Raw genomic sequence first — 21,326 nt, 5'->3', positions numbered from 1 at the left:
CTTCGCCTCTTCCACGTTCATGCATCTCCTCATACAAACCCACCGATTATTACGACTCCTAACCTGACCACCTACAAGTATTTAGTATACCTGATCGTGCCATGTTTTTTTCGGTCTTCTTCTGCTCCTTTTCCCAATTCTATTATCTAATATATTAAAAATATGTAGCTATTTTAAAATATAAATTACGTTGATCCAATGCATACCATATTAGATCAACGCGGTGTTAATAATATAATAATTTATAATTTCGCGAAGAAAAGGTGATCTGTCTTTGGCTTCAGATTATTCATCTACGACCAATAGAACGCCCTGTATAATAATAATTTTGTAAGACATGGATTCATAACGTCTTGCTCATAGGTGGTACACGTGTTCATCAGTGAATTGTTTATTATTTTATGCCCAAATTTCTCACAGCACAACCCTAATTTTATCTTACCCTAACTACGTACACTTAACCTAACTTACCTTCAGACCTTATGAAGGGTGGAGATTAACTCCAACGTCTTAATTTAGCTTTCAGATATTCTTTAACGCTTAGAAACCTACACGAGGAAAATATGTGTATTGTAACTTAAAGATCGTGAAATACATAAGTCAGTTAATATTTTTTAAAATGTTATTTCCAATAAATAAATCAGTTGAATATGAATGTTAACTTTGATAATCGAAATTGAATAAAGTGATCACTTAAACCAGCCTATGATGGTCGTCAGCCCCGTAAATGCCCAGAATTCCATATTCTTCTTCATCTTTGATGAGATGTCAAAAAATAATATGTGAAAAATCTTTTTTATATTATTTAGAAGTTTTACTTGGTAAATACGTATTTTTCTCTTAATCTATTGTGACAAGTGTTTTTATCCATTTCGCATCATTTTCAAACACCACGTAAATTAAAAATGGATAGATTTTACCACAAAGTGACCTTTCTGTATCCTAAAATGGTGTAAAGGCACATCTCATCGATGCTCTGTTACTTAGATCATTAATTTTATGACTGCAGGATAATTAGTTCAACGTTTCAGGTACCATTTCTAGGTATTTAATAAATATTATAACAAGTCTATGTAGAATACCACAGTGAGCGCACGATTCTAATATTTTATGTACTGAAACATTAAATCGAAGGTACTGTCTTGCCAATGTATAATTTTGCAGTATTGTGTGGGTAGTTTATGAACAGTACCTACTTGAAGGTACATTTTTTTACTTTTGTATAGTAGGTACATTCTGCTTGTATTTGGAATAGCTCTTCGTCAATACAATACAATGCAAAGCTCAGTACGAAAACTAGTTGGCATAGGGTTAGGGAATACAATTCCGGGATTTTGGGATCTGGGAAGATTTTTAATGCTATACCAAAGATCCCGGGTTCATACATTTAATTGATACTAAAAATATAATTAATTTATAAACACTCAACTCTAGGATATAAATAAAGTAACTCATTTGTTAAATAACGTTTAAAAAATCTAAAAAACTAACTAACTAACTAACCATCACGCCTCTTCACCGCGGAGGTAGGCAGAGATAACAGAACGCCACAACCATCTGTCTTTGAACACAAAGTTACTTCGCCTCTTTTACATTCATACATCTCCTCGTACATACCCGCCGATTATTTCGACTTCTGACCAGACCACACCCAAGTATTTGAAATAGGTGATTATGCCAAGTTAAATAGATGGTGATTTTCTTCGGTCTTCCTCAGTTTTTATTATCACCCACATTCGCCTCATAAATTCCTTTTGCTATTCTTTCTTCACTCATTCGATTAACATGCCAAAACCATCTCAACACACCTTTCTTTTTTTATCGATAATGTTAACATTTTATAATTTTTTCAAAACGTTATCTAAGGTATTATTTTTTTATATAATAGACGATTTTATATTTTAAATATTAATTTGTAATAATACAGAATTTTGAATCGGTTTAAATTCTTCTTGCTCGATACCTGGAGAGGTCCCGATATCCCGGGATCGAACGTTTCAAATCCCAAAATCTCGGGAGAATCCCGGGTGTGTAAAAGAGCTTCGGGAATCTATTCCCTAAGTAGTTTGTGCGTGTACATACGTATGCAAATAAAATACAGGGACTTTAATTCATGAAGCAGTGAGCGTAGGGAAATATGGTGATATTACTGAGAAGAAAATGTTTTTTTTTTTAAACCCAAGCGGAGGCTCTCTTCATAGCAAACATACCTTTAAAAAAACCTTTTACTTTTATTAAAATTTGACGTGTAACACAGACGTATAAAGGTGAAATCTCATTTTACGGCAGAATATCATTGACAAATATATATTTTAATATCCATACATAAAAAAAGCTTTATAAAATAAATTTCGTCTTTTATAAAGATGTGAATAATGGTTAACAGTAACCCTTTTGGCTACCCAATTGGGATGGTATTCATTTCTTTTTCTTGGTTTATTTTTTTCCAGCTTAAGTCTTTGATGTCAAAAAATAAAAGAATACATAAGGAGCTTGAAAATGTAAAACGCATTAAAATTTGTGCACCGATTAATATGATTAGGTTTAAATTATCTAATTCAAAAACCGAATTAACTAACAACTTATATCAAAAGTCATTATTTAATTCAGTAATTTTAATCGATTGTCCATGTTTAGGTTTCACAAACAAATGAGTTGGGCAGTACTGATTTTAATAATTAAATAAATGAAAAAATGATAAATAAGAAAAAAAGACATATAAGGCTGAACAAGGGATTATTAAAAATAATTAAGAAGAGTTCTTTATGGTGGACGGCGAGAGAATGACTAAGAAAATATATGTGGTGAATGTGAGCGGAAAAACAGAACGAGGACGGCCAAAAAGGACTTGGTACGACCAGATCAATCAGAACCTAAAATCTGGTGGCATCAAATGTCTACGTAATCGGAGGGCATGTTTGTCTAGATGTATGGATGTGAAGGAAGCGAGGAGTGTATGTCAGGACGGAAGAGTATGGCTTTCCATCATCTCTACCTACCCTTGCGGAGAAATGACTTGATGTTAGTAATAGTAGTAGTAGTAAAATATAAATAAAAAATATAAAATCATGATTTGTAAAAAGAAATGATTAAAAAAATATATGATTATTCATGTAAAAAACTCTCTTCAATTTCAGAATATTTTAAAAATATCACAATAGAAAGTGTTAATTTTTTAACAAAATGTTTCCGGCTTATTCAAGTATGTGTCGATAATTCGGGAAGTATTTACACAAAACCGAATAAATAATATTGCAATTAGCTTCACGAAAATTTCGCTAGATGTCACTTAAACCTTGGATATTTCATGTTCCATGGTGTATTTCCCAGAAAAATGTAGAAAGACGGGTAGTCTGAAACACGCTGTATCAAAACCGTTAGTTTACGTTAGTTAGAATGAAAGGAATTTAATATAACGGGTTTCAAGAAAACTGTCGTATGTTCTGCGTCTAGGATAATGTAAATTCCTTGTATTAGTTTAACTTGACGTTATGTGTTTCTATTCGGTGCTCAGTGAACGATGTTTCAGTAGATTTATATTTGGTATCAATAAAATATTATTTTTATTTTCATTTTACTTGAGTCAAATTCTGTCAAGGCTTCTGACGTCATAGCGGCGTGTATGAAAATATCATTGTAAGGAGATTATTAGAAAAAAGTCATAAATTTGTGAGTGGTGTGGCGATGGTGAGTTTTTTTTGTCTACACTTGAAAAAAATTTAAAAAATTAAAAATTATTTTATTTCTTATACTTAATCTTTAAAGATTAATCGAGTATGCTTTTCGTATAAAATAATTTTAAAGCCGAAGCCTGATAAACTATAATTGGAGATTCTCAAAGGCCTATTAATTTCAGGAAAACTTTTAAACTACTTCGGCAAAGTTTGAATGAAATTCATCCCCTTGTCCAATAGGGTGGTCGCGTTTAACAAGCTTCCGGGCAACTATACACATACGTACAGTACAGCTTACTATACTTGCTCGATGTTAAGGGGGTTGTCTATATACAACTTATAAAATATATAGTAATTACAGCAAACAAATAGAGCAAAAAATGTAGTTTTAAATAATTTAACCTAGCCCGGCCATAATCAATTTTCCTTGTAAAAAATACCTGAGTATTTTTAAATAAAAACACGTTTAAATTATTGAAAAAGACAACTATTGAAAAAGAAAAAGTCAACTCAAATTATATAGGGCAAATTTTCGAATAAATTATATATTTTTTCAACTTCAGTGTTTTTTAGTTAATAAAATCATAACACCAACATGAATTTGCCATATTAAAAAATACTGGTTACGAAAAATAATCTACTATTGCAGAAGCTTCAAGTTATTTGTGTGTATCTATCGGCCTTAAGAGTTAAATTTATCGACTTTGGCTCACTTCTTCAATTTGTTTTCTTATTTTTATTGTATTGAATAAGCTCAAATATCTGTTCAAATTATTGAGAATTCATTTGTGAAACCCAAAAAGTTTTAAAAAATGAGCTTTTTTTGATGGTCTGATCAAATTGTATGTGTGTAAACGTGTGATTTTTTGTCAAATAATGTTAATAAAAAACATGTAAATAGTAGTCATTGCAAAAAAGGTATTATCATTATTTATAAATTATTAACTAACGAATGAATATTTAAATCTTTTCATTTTTAATTTAAGTTCTACTTGTTTAATACCACTATTTATAGGTAAAAGTGGTATTTAACAAGAAAAACTAAAAATAAAAATTAATTTATAAATACAAGGCCAATATAAGGATGTAGCCGAGTAATTGGTTATTTAGGTTATTTCGTTATTTTGTTTCAAACCACTTTATTTGGAAACGTCTCAATAAAGTAAATAAATTGATTTCATCATGTTTTGACGTGCCTTCACTCGGTATATTCGAAATAAATTCCGTTTTGATCCGAAACTATTATAAAAAGGAAAAGAAATTATTATCCTTCATTTCGAGTTGTCAATTTCCGTTCTTTTATTGCTTTCTCGTCTTAGTGAGGCGTTTTCTTGAAGATTTTATTTGATGAAAACACAGCAATTAAAGATATTTCCAGTGAAACAATGTGAATCTTCTTCATCTTATTCTGGTTCAATGGCAGTCTACTTTATTACCATAATTCCATAGCAATGTTTGTAGGATGTCTATCGAAGATTTTATTTTTATGAGAATATTTTTTCATAACCAGTGTTCTCAAAATATTCGTAGACTGGTTGAAATGAGTTGTCTTACAGTAAATAAAGTTGGCTGATCAATATTTTATTAATATTGATTTAATTTTTATTGCAGACAAGTAGTTGGATAAATGGTCAACCGAACAAATAGTGATTTCTGACAATCGGTAAATTAATTTTTATTTCCCGATCTTTACTTTTTCATCTGACTTTAAGGCTCTAAAATAAAGACTTCGCTATTTATTACTTTTAGAGGAAATGTTTTGTTTTATTATTAAAAATACTGTGATCTCCCATTAAAACTGGCAACGTATTTTTTAGGGATAGGCCAGTATTGAAGTGAAACATGAAAGAAATAAAAAAGAAAATGGAAGGAAGGAAAATACGAATGTGTAAAAAAAGTACGGCTGATATCTGACTGTAAACAAATTATTTAGATTTTGTAATCAAGAGTTGGAGTCTAGCGTCAATTTAAGATATTATGGATGTTTATAGGTGTGTACGGAGTTCTAACCACATTGCAAACCACCGCTACAAATTGGACGATGCTAAAACTAGTAAAACTGTCGAACAATGTTTAAAAATAAATACAAATAAATAATGACGTTTAATGGCTAGAAAGTCGCGTATACTAGCCATGGACATTTATTATTTTCGATGACGTATGGGGTGGGATTCGGTGGTCGGGGCAGAGTTTGGGGGTTGGAAGTTGGTTGAAGTCTGTGACTTATTGTCAAGTAACTTATTGGCCCATACAGTCCGCTGGGGGAACTTTTACTTCTTTTGATTTAAACTTCAGTCTTGTGGGTCTCAGGGAAAATATTATCTTTTGTGTCCAAACTTTACACGTGGCTGCCAGAAATATTAGCCTTTTTCGCAGAGTTATGTGTTTGTATACGAGATAAAAACGATACCTACGCAACGGCGTCTTTCTTGAAAAAAATATGACACTTAACAGCCTTAAAATGACTTTTTGTGAAGAAAAGTGGGTTAAGTTTTTCGTAAATATTTACGATAGATATTTTCGCATCCGTAGCTAAAATGCAAGTGTTCTGTATAGCGCTTATAACATCATTATCAATATTTTTTGATTATGTATTAATTCAAATTTAAATGAAATTTATGTAGGCGAAGTTAAATTAAATTAATTAAAAGATACTTTGTTTCTACTATCATATCAGGGTATCATGTTTCGAACTTATCACGTTTTCATTAACTCATTTCTTTATCACACAAAACATATGAACGTTTTGTTAACAGCATAGAAAAATGTTTATACGAAACATTCACACACACGACGATATAAGTTTGATGTCGCGCTGAAAGAAAAATATAACCCACGCTGTTTCCTGTGCTCCTGGTATTCTAACGTCGGTTTGTGACGCCAAGTTGAGTCAGGCATAGTACATTTTCAGATGAGCTCGGAATAAACCAAACAATATTTCTGTGGTACGAAACATCTTTGCAGCCCTGGTACATAGATCACCCAATAAAGTAACATTATCACAAAATTCTATCGTTCTTTCTTCCTCCGGTGAATTTTAACCTTTTATAAATAAAAAAAAATCGAAAATATTTGGATAAGTTTCTAGAAATTGTACGAAATAATAATTTAAGTCTTGCATCCACGGACGACACATTGATCAATTGTCAATTTTAAGACGTGATAATTACGCAAAGTCATTTAAATCTATGATTACGTGTCAATCCGCCATTTTGACGTGCAATCCATTTCGCGTAGACAAACTACAATCAAATTTTGTAATTACCAGGCTATCATACAGCCGAAGGTGTGTCATTCAGCCGCGGTTAGAATATATACAAACATACTATATGCCACGCTGTGCCCCACTCGAACGGTTGTCGGAACCAAGCCATTGTATCAGGAGCACATAACGGTTCGGTAGGTGTCTGCCGTCGTCTGTACAGAGAATAATCGCACAACAGAGTACTCTGTCGCTTGTATGAGTTGTTTCAGTCGGAGAAACTCCCCCGTCTTCTGGGATCCTGGTATTACAAATTTGTTTTTATTCTTGTGAAATACTGAAATTTAGCGTGCACCACACATTATTATTAGAAAATTTTCGAGAGTGAGTGTGATTTTTTAAAAAAGTATTTTAATATTTTGTTGAATTTATTTCCTATTTTCTTTTTTAAACTTGAAGATTTTTTTTTACAATTTGTACTAACTGACATTATAATTTACGTAAGCTGTGGATTATGCAATACTGCTTATCGTGTCGAGAAGATACTTGGTAATTTGTCTTGATACCCTAGAAGGATATGTTAAGAAAAAAACATATGTCCTGAAGTAGTAAAAAAAATATAATGAAATTAATGAAAACAATATTTTTTTTTTCTTCGTGTAAATAAAATAACAAATTCTAAGAAAAATCACAACAATACACGGAAGCAAAAGTAGGACATATTTATATATTCTTTTATTTATTAAATAGAACGATAAATAAATAATGCTGTTCACATTTTCTCAATTTGTTTCGTCTCGATAATAATGTTTATGAATCTTTCCCGCCCAATGTAAAGAGGTTTGAGATGACGTCATACATTTCAGCTTAACACGTTTCTGCTGTAAAAAGTGTCAGAAACAATTCACCTCTTCTTCATTTATGATTCCCTGTTCTCGACTGCTACTAACTCTTAGGGAAGGTTAGCAATAAATATCATTCGATGGGTGCCACGTCATCTTTACGTCACCTGGGTATTAAAAATGATACATTTATATTTTATCGATACCGTTCAAGACTAACTAATTTTTTTTTGCAGAAAAAACTGTACTAAAATAAAATATTTCAAGAGACCGCCAAACGTGTAATGTATTCAAAATTAAATATAATTACTGAAAACATTGTAAAATTAATAAAACACAATCATTCTTTTAACCACATTTATTTTTGGTACCATTATTCCAACCGGTTTTTACAAAATACCTTGTTTTCTTCAATTATGTTTCAATCCCAATCTTTATATTTAAGATTTCGAACAAAACATTAACATATTTAATTTCACATTTCCGAAATTAAGCGAAGTAAATCGGGATCCCAGTGTAAATAAGTGGTTTAAATTTAATATTAATTCAATCTTAGTTTGTAGGTAGTTCATAAAATTGCAAGTAACAGTTTATTGTCCAAAGGATTTATCTGAATGTGCATAATATGTGCAATGTGCAACATTGGTAAATAATTGGCGTAATTTCTAGATCTGCATGTCCCCCAAGGCAGAGAGCGAAGCAGTCGCAAGTTAGGGAGTAATTGGATCATGTGTGATGGTTCTGTTCTGGGAATTATAATTGCATATAAGCTCTAAACTCGGCTCTAAACGTCGCTTTGTAGGAATATGATCAGAGCAAGAGAGGTCATACATAATGCAATTCTCAAAAATAAACGTTAACGTACCGGAACTTAGATAAAATATACATACGAACATATTGTTTATAGACTCGGCATTTACTTTGTAGGATGACATCGTAAAATCTATAATAAAAAGTATTTATTTGATATTATGAATGATATAATAAATTTAAATAATTATTAAAAATTATGCAAAGAGCATGTGGCTATTATTATGTTACAGAATTCATTTTCCATATTGGAATTAAGAAATTTGGAATAGGGTTTCAAGAGGCTAGAATCATTTGGACCTTTGCAAATCTTCTTACATTATTTTGCTTTAAAACTTGTATGACAAGTAAAGTTAAATAATTTTAAATAATTTTAAAAATATTTTAAAATCAGAATCCCTTTACATGGTAAAATTAGTAAAAGCTTTACGATTTTATAATAATGTGGAACTTCCATCCTTTCAGGAACACCGAAAGTTTTCGCACAATTTTGACTTTCAAATCCATTTAAATCCCGTCTGTGCAGGACACAGAACTTAGTGTCGTTCCTTTGAAAATTGCTTTAATTAGACATTTGCTTCATGATAGTTCTGGGGAAACTTCCACCAGAAGTTCCACAGAATTGCATATTCATTCCACTCTTTCTTTTCCAGCATGACAATACGCTGCACCTTGGTGAAGCAAATTTGAAATTTATAGCGATTCCATTACGATTTAATAGCTTACTATAAGAAATTCTGTAAAACGAAGCAATTTTATAGTTATTTAAAAAATAATATGTTTGGCTTAAAAATGAGTAATATTGATAATGAATATTATAATTAGAAAGTAAATGAAAAAGGAAGTAAAATGTATCCATACTATCCAATACAATTAATCAAATTTCTAGAACGTTTTATATTTTCATAAATATACTATCTGTTGTGTATTTATTATATTTAATTTACATACAAGTCATAAGCTCTAAGTTATTTTCAATCAGTGATATTATAAAGATAACTAGAAATATGCTAAATACTCACTAGATACGTTTATGAAAGTTTATCGCATTCACCATATTCTTAGATCTCAAGATGAATGTTATTTGCACTTGACTAAATCTTTTATCAACATTTCTATCTTTGTTCAATAACTACTAATCTCCAGCAGACTATAGTTAACAAAATATAGATTACATAATTAAACTGATCGTTTACAATTAAACGTTCATAAAACAAACGGAGTGAATCCATATTACGTAAAAATTAAGTTGATTATAACTCTGGGTTTGGCCAATTGAAATTACATCTTTGTTCGATAGTTAGTGATTGAACGACGGTAGGGTAAAAACGTTAAGTCTTGTGAACGTTCGGAGTTGGTTACGCCGTTAAATTTTCATATTTGAACCGTCGGTTTGTCGGTTACCCAGAGTTTAGAGGGAGGCGGTTAAGAGGGGAGATCGGGGTGAAATGGAGAAAATTCGCAAGTGCAAGATTACAGAATGCATTATATGGAAGATGGTTGTTCGTAGTTGGACCGGGCTTCTTGCGGGCCGACCGCAGACTCTAGCCAGATGGTGCATACTCGCCACTTTCCTCTATCGCGGAGACGGCGCATTTAATAGTCGAATGGAATTATGCAGTGTTATTCTATGTTATACTGTCCTACACCACTACGGAAATATGACATCGAGCATTCCTTTAGACCCTGAAATGCATTCAAAAGTGTCCACTTAATGGCTGACATCACAGACCAAGCTTTATTAATTCAAATATTCAAAATGAATATGTAAGCTCAAAATTATTCACTAATTAGATAACAGGAGTGTGTTTATTTTACATTATCTTATCACATGTACCGTAATCCCAATACAATTCAAAAATATTTATTACTTAATAAAACTTATACATATTTCTCGTTCTATTTCAAATATCATTTGCGTTTATATGCAATAATGTTCACTCGGTGACAAATTGTGTAATTAGATGAGGAAACAAATAATATAGGATATATTATAAAAATAATTGATTGAGATAATAAGTTTGGAGTCTACATAATTTATATATTTACATTATAAATATTTTGGATTAAAAAAGCTTTATAAATTTTTACCATACACATATTCATAATTTAAATTTACATTAATGTTTCTTCACTGGGGACATATATTATCGTAGATTCTCCATACATTTAAATGGTTTGAAATATATACATCCGGTAATTGACGCCTGCATTCACATATGAGTTCTTATAACAATTTTAACTATTATTATCAATTTATTGAGAACTCTTCATAAATTGTTTCGATATTTAATAGGTTAGTGAATTAAGGAATCAGATTATACGGCTTTATTGCGTAACACTATAATAGTTCTCCTGTAGATATGTAAGTTTCTGTGCTTCGTTCTTGTTATTGTACGAGATATGTATGATTTGGGAGGCATTCTAATGAGATGTGTGTGTTATTTTTGAACGCGTATATTATAATTGCTTTAAGCGTGCCTTAATATTTGTTTCCTTAATGTAATTTAATAATTAAAAAAATATTGATTAAAAAATATACTAATGCAAATTATTGATTCAAGCATGTAAATATTATAATTTCCTTCATTGATTCGGCAATCCCTTTGTGGTGATTTCTATCCATTGGTAAATATCACTAAATATTAAAATCTATTATGACACGTGTTTCGATACATTTTTGCATCATTTTCCGCATACGGTATTTGAAAATGATAACTCGTATCACAATAGATAAAAAAGGTCATGTTAACCAAGTTAAACTTAATTTAAAATAAATACCACAATTTTTAGTTTTAAATGATTTGCGAATTGGGTTTTGATTTTTCAATCGATGTTAAAATAATGTTGTATTTTTATTTTGTTCTAGAAAAGGTTCTATATGCCCGGAACAGTCGAGGTCTGGTCGGGTCGAGATTACCAGTATCGGGAGGAGTGCCCATAACCGAAGAAGAAGCGATGGTATGTCTCAAAACAAAAATACGCTAAAATCTATCCATCTTTTCCCAATGCTTTTCCAATCGACCAAGACCGTTTCATTCTCCAGGAGCTTCGCAACATAGCCTTCGGGTCTGCGAGCTGCCCGCCGCGAGGGGAGTGGGTGCGCACCCCCTTGGTGTTGCGCAGCGCCTCCCAGCCGCTGGCGTACGGCCTGAGCGCCCCCAGGAACGGAACCAGGGGGCTGCTAGCGGCCCTCGGAGCGCATGTCCTGAAGCACATTCTGTTCGGCTTGGAGAGGCCCAAGGATGCTCTTGGAAGGCAGATGCAGACTGATGCGTAAGCTTTATATAATAAACAAAAAATCAATGACAGATTAAAGGGGTAAGTCACGATCTAGATGATTCAGTATGCCATCAGCTGCGCAAAAAGCCAGTCGTGTCTCCGCGTATGATTTTTAAAAATATATACACATTGGAACTTGGCTTTTTTAAAACTACTACAACTACTACTACTACTACTACTACCATCATGCCGTTTCCCCGCAGGGGTAGGCAGAGAGGATGGAACGCCACACTCTTCTGTCCTGACATACACTCCTCGCCTCCTTCACATCCATACATCTAGTCATACATGCCCTCCGATTACGCAGACTTTTGACACCGCCAGATTTTAGGTTCTGATTGATCTGATCGTGCCAAGTCTTTTTCGGTCGTCCACGTTCTGTTTTCCCTCTCACATTCGCCACATATATTTTCTTAGTCATTCTCTCGCTATCCATTCGCTCCACATGTCCATACCACCGCAAAGAGCAAGAGCTCTTTGCAGTGCTCAAGAGGAAGACCTAATCTTTAATATTTTTTAAAACTATGTATTAAAAAATATTTCGAAAAACTCTTTTCTTTTCAACAGCATATATTTATTTTGACGAAAGACATTTTTTTTCAATGCAAAAACGGTATTTTAAACAAAAATTTAATTACGTTAAATGTCACCTGAGTTTAAAGAAAATTAAGTTGATAGAGTAGATAAAGTAAATGTCTCCAGAAAGTATTCGATAAAATATAATTTTTTTTTAGGTTTTGACAATATTTTGAGTGCAGTCGAATCATCTTTCACAAATTATTGATTTCATTCCTCTTAAATGTGTTTTCTTTTTTTACTAGTATCTCAAAATATGTAGATAGACAGATATACGTCGAGATAATTGGTTGGTTTGTAAGAAGAGATTCATAAATGAGGAGGAGTTAGAAGCACTCTGTCTTTTCAAACACTTTAGAGTTTAGGAATATAGAGTGAGTGGCATTCTATTCTCTCAGCATATCCCAGCTGGGAAGCGCCACGATGCATCGTGATGGTTAGTTAGTTTGTTAGTGAATTAGTCAAGAGTATGGAAGTAGCGTTTACAAGGCCTACAACCTGTTGAGCTTTCCGAAATTTGAATAATATAGTTGCTAACTATGTGTAGAATGGTAAATGTTATAGTGTATTAAGTTTTCGTAACTTAAATTAGTCAAACTTAGGTTGTAAAGCCCTGTAAACGCATAGATTTCCATATTCCATCTCAATAAACTTCCCGTCTAAATTGAGAAACTAAGAACAACGTTTTGTTCAAATTAAAATATCTGTCATTAAAATTAGAATCAAGTGATATATAATATTATCTTCTATTATCAGAATACATTAAAAAAAATAATTAACTTTCTTTTCACCAATTATTTAATTAATACAATTTAACCTACTGGTTTCGACAATACCTTGTCATCATCAGGGTTTTTATTAAAATATATATTAAATTACTCTCACCAAAAACTTCCACACACTCCATAAAAATCCTAAATGTTTAGGATTTTAGGATGAAAATCCTAAAATCCTAAACATTTAGGATTTTTGTGTGTAAGTTTTTGGTGAGAGTATTTTAATGTTTTTGATTTAAAATATACCCTGATGATGACAAGGTACTGTCGAAACTGGTGAGTTTAATTGTATTTATAAAATAAGTGGTGAAAACAAAATTAATTAATTTTATAAAGATATTATAAAAGTATCTGCGGAAAATATTGAAGAAAAAAATCTATTATTAGAATTCAAATTGCAGTTATAGCGTCCACATTCCACATATAAATTATTAAGATACTGACCGATAATGTTGTTTATTGTAATGAAGTCCATTACGTCATGAAAACGTTTTTAAGATATCATCTAGTATAATATTATGGTTTTATTTTAATAAGCGAAGAAAATACCTCATCATATTGTTCGGTTAACAGAAATCTAATATCATCTCTCTTTCGCAAAGCAAGACAATCTTACACGTTAGTGACATAGTAACAATGAATCTTTAAAGCAAGGAAATAAAATTATTTTGTTACGTGTTTTCTCCAATTAAGCATTCTGCGGCCTGACGAGCAGCGACAGCAAGAAGCCTTGATACTCGCGATCGCGGAAGTAATTTGGAGGTGTGGAGGAGAGCTGAAGAAGGCTGTGGTGGGTCTTCCGCAGGAGATAGTCTACGTTCAGCACTCTCACTCTTACTACCAGGATCAGGTCACTGAAAAGGTACATTATTTATTGATTTGGCGTTTAATTTGTAGAACTCCATTTAATTTATGTATTAATTTTAAATCAAACACAGATTTTTTGATTCTACTTAGTTGATTTATTATTAGATTAAAACCAACATTTTTAGCTTTTCCACTTTTTTATTTGACCAGCGACCGGGTTTCGTCGTTACCGACATCATCAGACTAGTCTGATGATGTCGGAAACGACGAAACCCGGTCGCTGGTCAAATAAAAAAGTGGAAAAGCTAAAAATATTGGTTTTAATCTAATAATAAATTAAAAATGCAATTCCATCACGAAGAGTCAGTGGATAATATAAATCTACTTAGTTGTATTTTATTATGATTCGTTTGATAATGCCCTAACAAGGCGAAACAATTGTCACAATATTCAATTTTTATGTGGTTTTGTAAATAAATAGAAATAAGTAGGCTCAAAAAATCTGTGTTTGATTTAAAATTAATACATAAATAAAAAGGTACATATTGCATAACTAGATTGAACTCAACTAGTTTTCAGTTATTTCTCGAGAGTCACACAATCAAGGCCAAACAAATTTGTTATTTTCTCTTGGACAAAAACATCTAAGTAATAAATCAAACACAAATTTGTATGGTCGATAAAATATATTGGCATACAAAACATTACTATTCCAACTGATACATACATATAACACGCCACTTATAAAGTAAATACATATACAATAATTATTTAAGTAATATATCTACTATTCATTTCTATTCATTCATGAATATTTCAAAGACAACTGTTTAATTTTATTATTATATAAAACAAGCCCCATGACATAACTTCAAAAGTTTAAAATATTTAAGCCTGTAAATGCTCATACTTCTGTTATTTCTATTGAGATATTCCATACATCTTAATGACCAGCATTACTGAATAGAAGTAAAGTTAATGTTATCTACGCTACGCGTCTTAAAAACAGAAGATAGACATGATTGAGATATGCTGAGAATGTCGCCTGAGAGCAACATGAATCTCTCATGTCTCTTCTTCCAATCCCGAGGATTTTGGGGCCCAGGAAGACCATTCACCACTTGTACTCAGCAGAACTTCGGATGCTGAACTGCCAAGGAAATTGTGCTTGACAGGGTGACTTGCAGATAACTTATGGTGGCCATATGATCCACGTATGGAGCAAAAATGGAAGAAGAAGAAGACACTACGTAAAAGTGTTAACTTGCTTCATATTCAACGTGCTAGCAACAGAAAATATTCCCATTATTGATTCGGCATTTAACTTTATTGGTATTTACCAAGTTTTACATGGTTAATACCACTTTTTCTAAAATATTTTGTAACATGTGTTTCGGTGTATTCCGCAACATCGTATACGGTGTTTAAAAAAGGTGCGAAAAACATCAAAACACGTGTCACAATAGATTTTAAAGAACAGTAGTATTTAGTAATTGAATTAAATTAACACTCTCCTTTTCATTTATCGTTCGTTTTGTGTAATATCGCAAAATTATTAATGCTTTTAATGTACAAAAAAACATGAATTATACGTCCAATTACGGTTATGAATTCCTCAGAGATGTGGCAACCAATGGCATGAAAAATTAAACCAACAACTTCTTTAGCTTAAGAGTCACATTGCGCTCCCTTAATTACTTGCTAATTTTACCTCCTTACTTCAATTCAAACACTGTAATTAATCGATGATTGATTGGCGTTTGGCAATTTATATAAAGTAAATACATTGATTCATTCAAAGTTGCACTAGATCTGGGGCCTTTTAAATAAGGGGGACTGATGAAAGAAATAATTGATTGAAACATAAATTAATTATTACTCGAGTTCTAAAAGAGTAAATCACTTTAAAGCGAGAATTTTGGAGTGTTAGTAGATCTTCAGAAAAAACATCTAGCCATAAAAACTTGTTTGAAACTTATTCTTTGGCTGGTCGAAATTTAATTTTTATGCTGGAAGCTACGTATTATCTTTATTACTCTTTTTAACTTAAATATTACGTCAGATGAATTTCCAATCGTCAATTTTCGATTGTAAGATTTTCTTTAAGCATTAAATATTAAAGTGTTTCAAAGGGTATTAAAATCAAATGGATATTTGTAATCAATCAAGACGAAGACGTGTTTTCTGAAATTTCAAGATATTTTCTTTTCATCTCATTTATTATGTTATAAAATACATTATTTTTTAATTAACGTCTCACCAAGCAGAACTTCGTCTTAAGCCTTTGCAAACATAAATCGTTTTTTCCACATTCATCCATCTCCTTATATGTGTGAGGAGATGCATGAATGTCGAAATAATTGGAATGTATGTACCCGTCAATTATTTCGACTCTTGACCTGACCAGTTTCGAGTATTTGAAATACTTCACCATGAAAAGTTTTCCTCGGTTTCCTCTGCTTCTATTTCTAACTACATTCGCCACGTAAATTTGTTTTACCGTTCTTCCCTCATTCATTCGATCCACATATCGAAACTATCTAACACACCTTTTTTAATTTTATACATAATGCTTACCCTCGGCCTTTCATTCTTTCCTAATTTCACACCGAACATCTATAATTCAACGTTTTGCGCACATCTTCTGAGGGATTGCATTCGACTGCATTTTGTCTACTTTTATCTTTTACCAACTCCTTGCTTCATTTTTAACAATTGTCCCGTTATTTCCTTATTTTACTATTCATACATCTATCAAACATAAAGTGACCATACGTCCCGTTTTGAGCGGGACCGTCCCGTTTTTAGAAAGCCTGAAGAACATAATTTTTTCATATTTATGCCTCTTATTTTCTTTATCGACATTTCTTTTATTTTTATTAAAACATTTTATTAAAATCCTAGAAAAAATACGTGTTTCTTGAATATACATACTACTACGTAAAAAATGGTAGATGTCCCGTTTTGAGGACAAAAATAAATGGTCACGTTAATCATACATCGTTTTGTTATATAATTTTAAATTATGTACATTATTTTTTTCCAGCTACATATCTTCGAGTTCAACAATTTGGATGATCTACAAATATTTATTAAGCGATATCTATATGTGGTAAGTAAATAAACTTCAAGTCTAGTAGTTGAAACTATGATTTTTCCATGTACGTACTTATTAATATACAGGGTGGCACAAAATCAATCACCCTATTGAAAGATGTTATAATTTTTGCAAATGGCGTCGTCCGTCAATCATATTTGAGATTTGTGAACTGAACAGCTGGAGTAAATAAAAAATTGATAAAACGGGTACAAATGTGTATCAACACTGGCAGCAGCCACTTGACATACATATATTTTATTTTATATCATATTTTTTTTAATTAAAAAAAAGTAAAGATTCAAAAAAAGATTTCCATTATTCAAATACTTTTTTTTGTGAAAAAAGATTTAAAAACAAAATTAGAAGATTAATTTTATACCACTCTTAACCTGTTTGTATACTGCAGCTGTCTAGTTCACAAATGTCAAATATTATTGACGTACGACGACATTTGGCAAAAATTATAACATCCTCTAAAAGAGTGATTAATTTTGTACCACCCTGAATAACATAATTTACCCAAATAAAATAAAACAAACACATGTGCAATTTGCGTCATTTATCCGTGTATGGTTAAAAATTTAATTGAATATTTATCATTTTAATTACCACGGTAATTTAATTGGAACACTTTTGATAGAGCTAGTAAATACAGTTCGTTTAAACAGGAAATGTAGTCAGATTTCAATTTCCAAATTTTAATTATTTTATCCAGTGATTTAATAAAAATAACTTATTTTATCATCGTTTTAATTACTTTGGATATTACTGAATATTTCAAATTATAAGTAAATTGCCTTTAAATAAATAAAACCATAATAAACAAATTTTGATTTGCAGACGATTTTATGTAGTTTATTAAACTTAGTCTTTGGGAAATTTCAATCAACAAACTCACTAGTAATTAGAGTTGTGACTAATGGGTAACTGATACCTTTTCGATTACTGGATAAGAAAAATATTCATTACTTTTTATCGGTTTACATAAGTTTATGATGTTTAAAAGATATATATATATATATATATATATATATATATATATATATATATATATATATATATATATATATATATATATATATATATATATATATATATATATATATATATATATATATATATATATATATATTATTAGGAGCTATACGTTTCGAAATTTGTGCACTGATTTGCTTGATTAGCTGTTGATTGATTAAATTAAATAATTGAACCCAAAAAATTAATTAAGTGATGACTAATTTAAAAAAGTCTTGATTTATTTTGTTATTTAATTCGATTTTCATAGCTAGTAGTAATTAAACCACACACAGCTCTATTTGCTTGTTATAGATTTCGTCGTATATTATAATATTATATGAAATTAATTCATGTAGTTAATAAAACCATAACAATCGTTTATATTTCAGAAGGTTTTCTTAAGAAAAAAGAGATTAATTATAAAGTACAAATAACTGAACTGACAAAAATATCAGAAATGAATATTTCTTGATAAAATTTTGCAGTGAATTTGGAAATCCAGTTTCGCAGTCTACCCAAAAATGCCACTAGCCTTACCTAAATTCAATTACGTATAGGGTACTGCTTTGGAATAATGCAGCGTCATCTTGATCGATCAGTAGATTTGCATCTAATTACGCCTGATCAATTTATTCAGGTCCTATATCAATCGACCAATTTCCGATCGGTTTTCGCACTGGAAGCTGTACTCTGTACTGTACCCTGTGCCTAGTAAACGTGTTATATACATAATTATTACTATGATTATGTCGCTCGTTAAGGAAGCAACTTTAATTTTTTGCTCGTTATGCGAATAACTCGTAATGAGAGGTTACACTGTATTTTTATCTTCGTAGTGTTGTAGTTAATGCTTTTGGCTACAAAGCTGGAGGTCTGATTTGAGGCTTAAAATATATATAAATTAATGAAAAAAAAAATTTATGCTTATAAATATAAATTTTTATCAACATTCTAAAGTATAAATATTTATTTATCAACATTCTAGACTGATGTAGGTTGTGCCTTATGCAGTTTTGAGCACGGATTGCGGTTCAAGTCAAAATAATATTCTTGAAATTATGTTTTGTAGTTACTGCTATTTTCCGCTCGCATTCGATAATATTATATTTCGTTTGTTATTATTTTATTATCTATAAAATATAATCAAGAGGAAGAGCTATTTATCATAACTTAATAATGTAATTTCAATCAGTGTACTAAATATCACGTTTAATTACCAGATATAATAACATTCACGAACGAGGTCAATTTTCAGTGGGAATCAAAACAAAATAAAAGTATGATAGCAAAAGAAATTATGCGATAATAAAATGAGCTATTTTTAAAATAAATTAAACATTTAATTTTATAAACACTATCATTACAAAATTTAACTGTTTTCATTAAAATTATAACTTATGATTAAAATGAGTTTTATTAAAATTTGTTGACAGTCGATGACAGTTGTCGTGAAAGAATACTATGTTGATTTACTAAAAGAAAATGTAAACATAGTCGTATTACTTACAAGTTATACAATTTATGAAAGCTGGTAGCCAATAAAGTACAAATATAGAGAGAAATACAGTTTTTATCACAAATTTAGGATCATGGCAATGTAGAGTTTTCACACATATTTCTTTTACGATTAACGTTTTTCTTACGAATAATGTATGTAATTTATAAACTTGATCCAAAAGAAAAGTATAACAAATGTGATAAAAGTAAATGAAATTTCACTCACTTACTACTGTTTAAAACCTTCATGAACTTTTATTCATCTTGGTCGTGTAATTGTAGGCACATTTAGGTACTGTGCTGGAGGCTCCAGGTTCGATTTCCTAAAGGAAAGTCAATAAAATTTAGTAATTATTCACTCTAGACAACATTATCCTGGACGGACCTTAACAAGAGTGCCCTTGTCTTCAAATAAGTAAGGATAAAGACAACACTGCGTCGATACGTAGTGTTCTATGAACGATAAGGGTTAGAAGAAGAAGATATAAGAAGTTTAAACCACTTTTTTTTATCAAAGTGTTCGCCGTGAGGAACATATTGGAAATAAAAATGATGAGTTTTTCATAGTGTATTATTGATAAAACTGAATTGATGTTAATAATTATTTTTGTTTTTTTTTTTTATATTTCGTTTTTTAGTTTTTTTTTTAGTGTCATTTATAGTAGTTAACGTTAAAAGAAATACTCATATTAATAACCCGTTACAATATCCATTAAGTGATAAAAAAGAATGAATATTTCTTTAAAAAAATACAATCCTATGATTTGATATTTTGTGACAAAGGTTTTAAAAGAAAATCATTTAAGGTTTTAAACAGCTTTACTAAGTTAATACTACTATTTCCAAAGAAATAGTATTTACTTTATTATTTTTAGTTAGTATTTACAAAAAAATTGATTTTCTGAACCAATTAATAAAATTATTCAAATGTTTAGTTTGAGGAGGAGCCTGGGTATGGAGCATTGCTGTTTTTGTATGCGGCAATACTGTCTCGAGGAATACAGAAGTAAATATAAGTAAATTTGATATTTTAAATATATTGTTCTTCGCCTACCCATCAATTGTGAAAGAAAATCTTATTCCATGTATAGCTTGAAGAAAGATCTCGACGAGAAGAGCAACTATTTGGTGTCGGCGCAGATGGAAGGCTCCATGAATGTCGTGATGCTGATTCTCACTGGACGAGCCACCCCTTATCTGCACAATGGAGTCATCTATGTGGGGGATGAGGATCATTATGTGAGTATAAATTATATATATTTAATTTTAAAACTAGACTCTTCAATGGAGAACCTTCTTACGCTTTCTGTCCTACGCAGGTTTTCAGATCTTCTTTAGTTTGGTACTGAATCATTATCTGCTTTTGTAAGAGATAAAACAGATATATATATATATATATATATATATATATATATATATATATATATATATATATATATATATATATATATATATATATATATAAATATATATATATATATATATATATATATATATATATATATATATATATATATATATATATATATATATATATATGTATATATATAAATATATATATATAAATATATATATATATATATATATATATATATATATATATATATATATATATATATATATATATATATATATATATATATATATATATATATATATATATATATATATATATATATACACATATACATATATATATATATATATATATATATATATATATATATATATATATATATATAT

General features: G+C 30.5%; 1 protein-coding gene across 1 annotated transcript in view; it reads left to right on the top strand.

Annotated features, from left to right (window-relative positions):
- The window catches only part of LOC148302656 (inactive ubiquitin carboxyl-terminal hydrolase MINDY-4B-like), a 51,669-nt gene that overhangs the window by 24,912 nt on the left and 5,431 nt on the right, over nt 1-21,326 (top strand). Inside the window, exons 2-7 of the mRNA XM_088271228.1 lie at nt 11,398-11,489; nt 11,575-11,804; nt 13,856-14,024; nt 17,016-17,081; nt 20,519-20,589; nt 20,675-20,822. Coding sequence (XP_088127354.1) covers nt 11,398-11,489; nt 11,575-11,804; nt 13,856-14,024; nt 17,016-17,081; nt 20,519-20,589; nt 20,675-20,822 — 776 coding nt within the window. The remainder of the gene's footprint in view (nt 1-11,397; nt 11,490-11,574; nt 11,805-13,855; nt 14,025-17,015; nt 17,082-20,518; nt 20,590-20,674; nt 20,823-21,326) is intronic.

The sequence above is a fragment of the Brachycentrus maculatus genome, unplaced genomic scaffold (genome assembly GCF_059751285.1).
Source record: "Brachycentrus maculatus isolate JH-2025_06_01 unplaced genomic scaffold, ASM5975128v1 h1tg000423l, whole genome shotgun sequence".
Classification (NCBI taxonomy): domain Eukaryota; kingdom Metazoa; phylum Arthropoda; class Insecta; order Trichoptera; family Brachycentridae; genus Brachycentrus; species Brachycentrus maculatus.
This window is presented reverse-complemented; position numbering and strand designations above follow the sequence as displayed.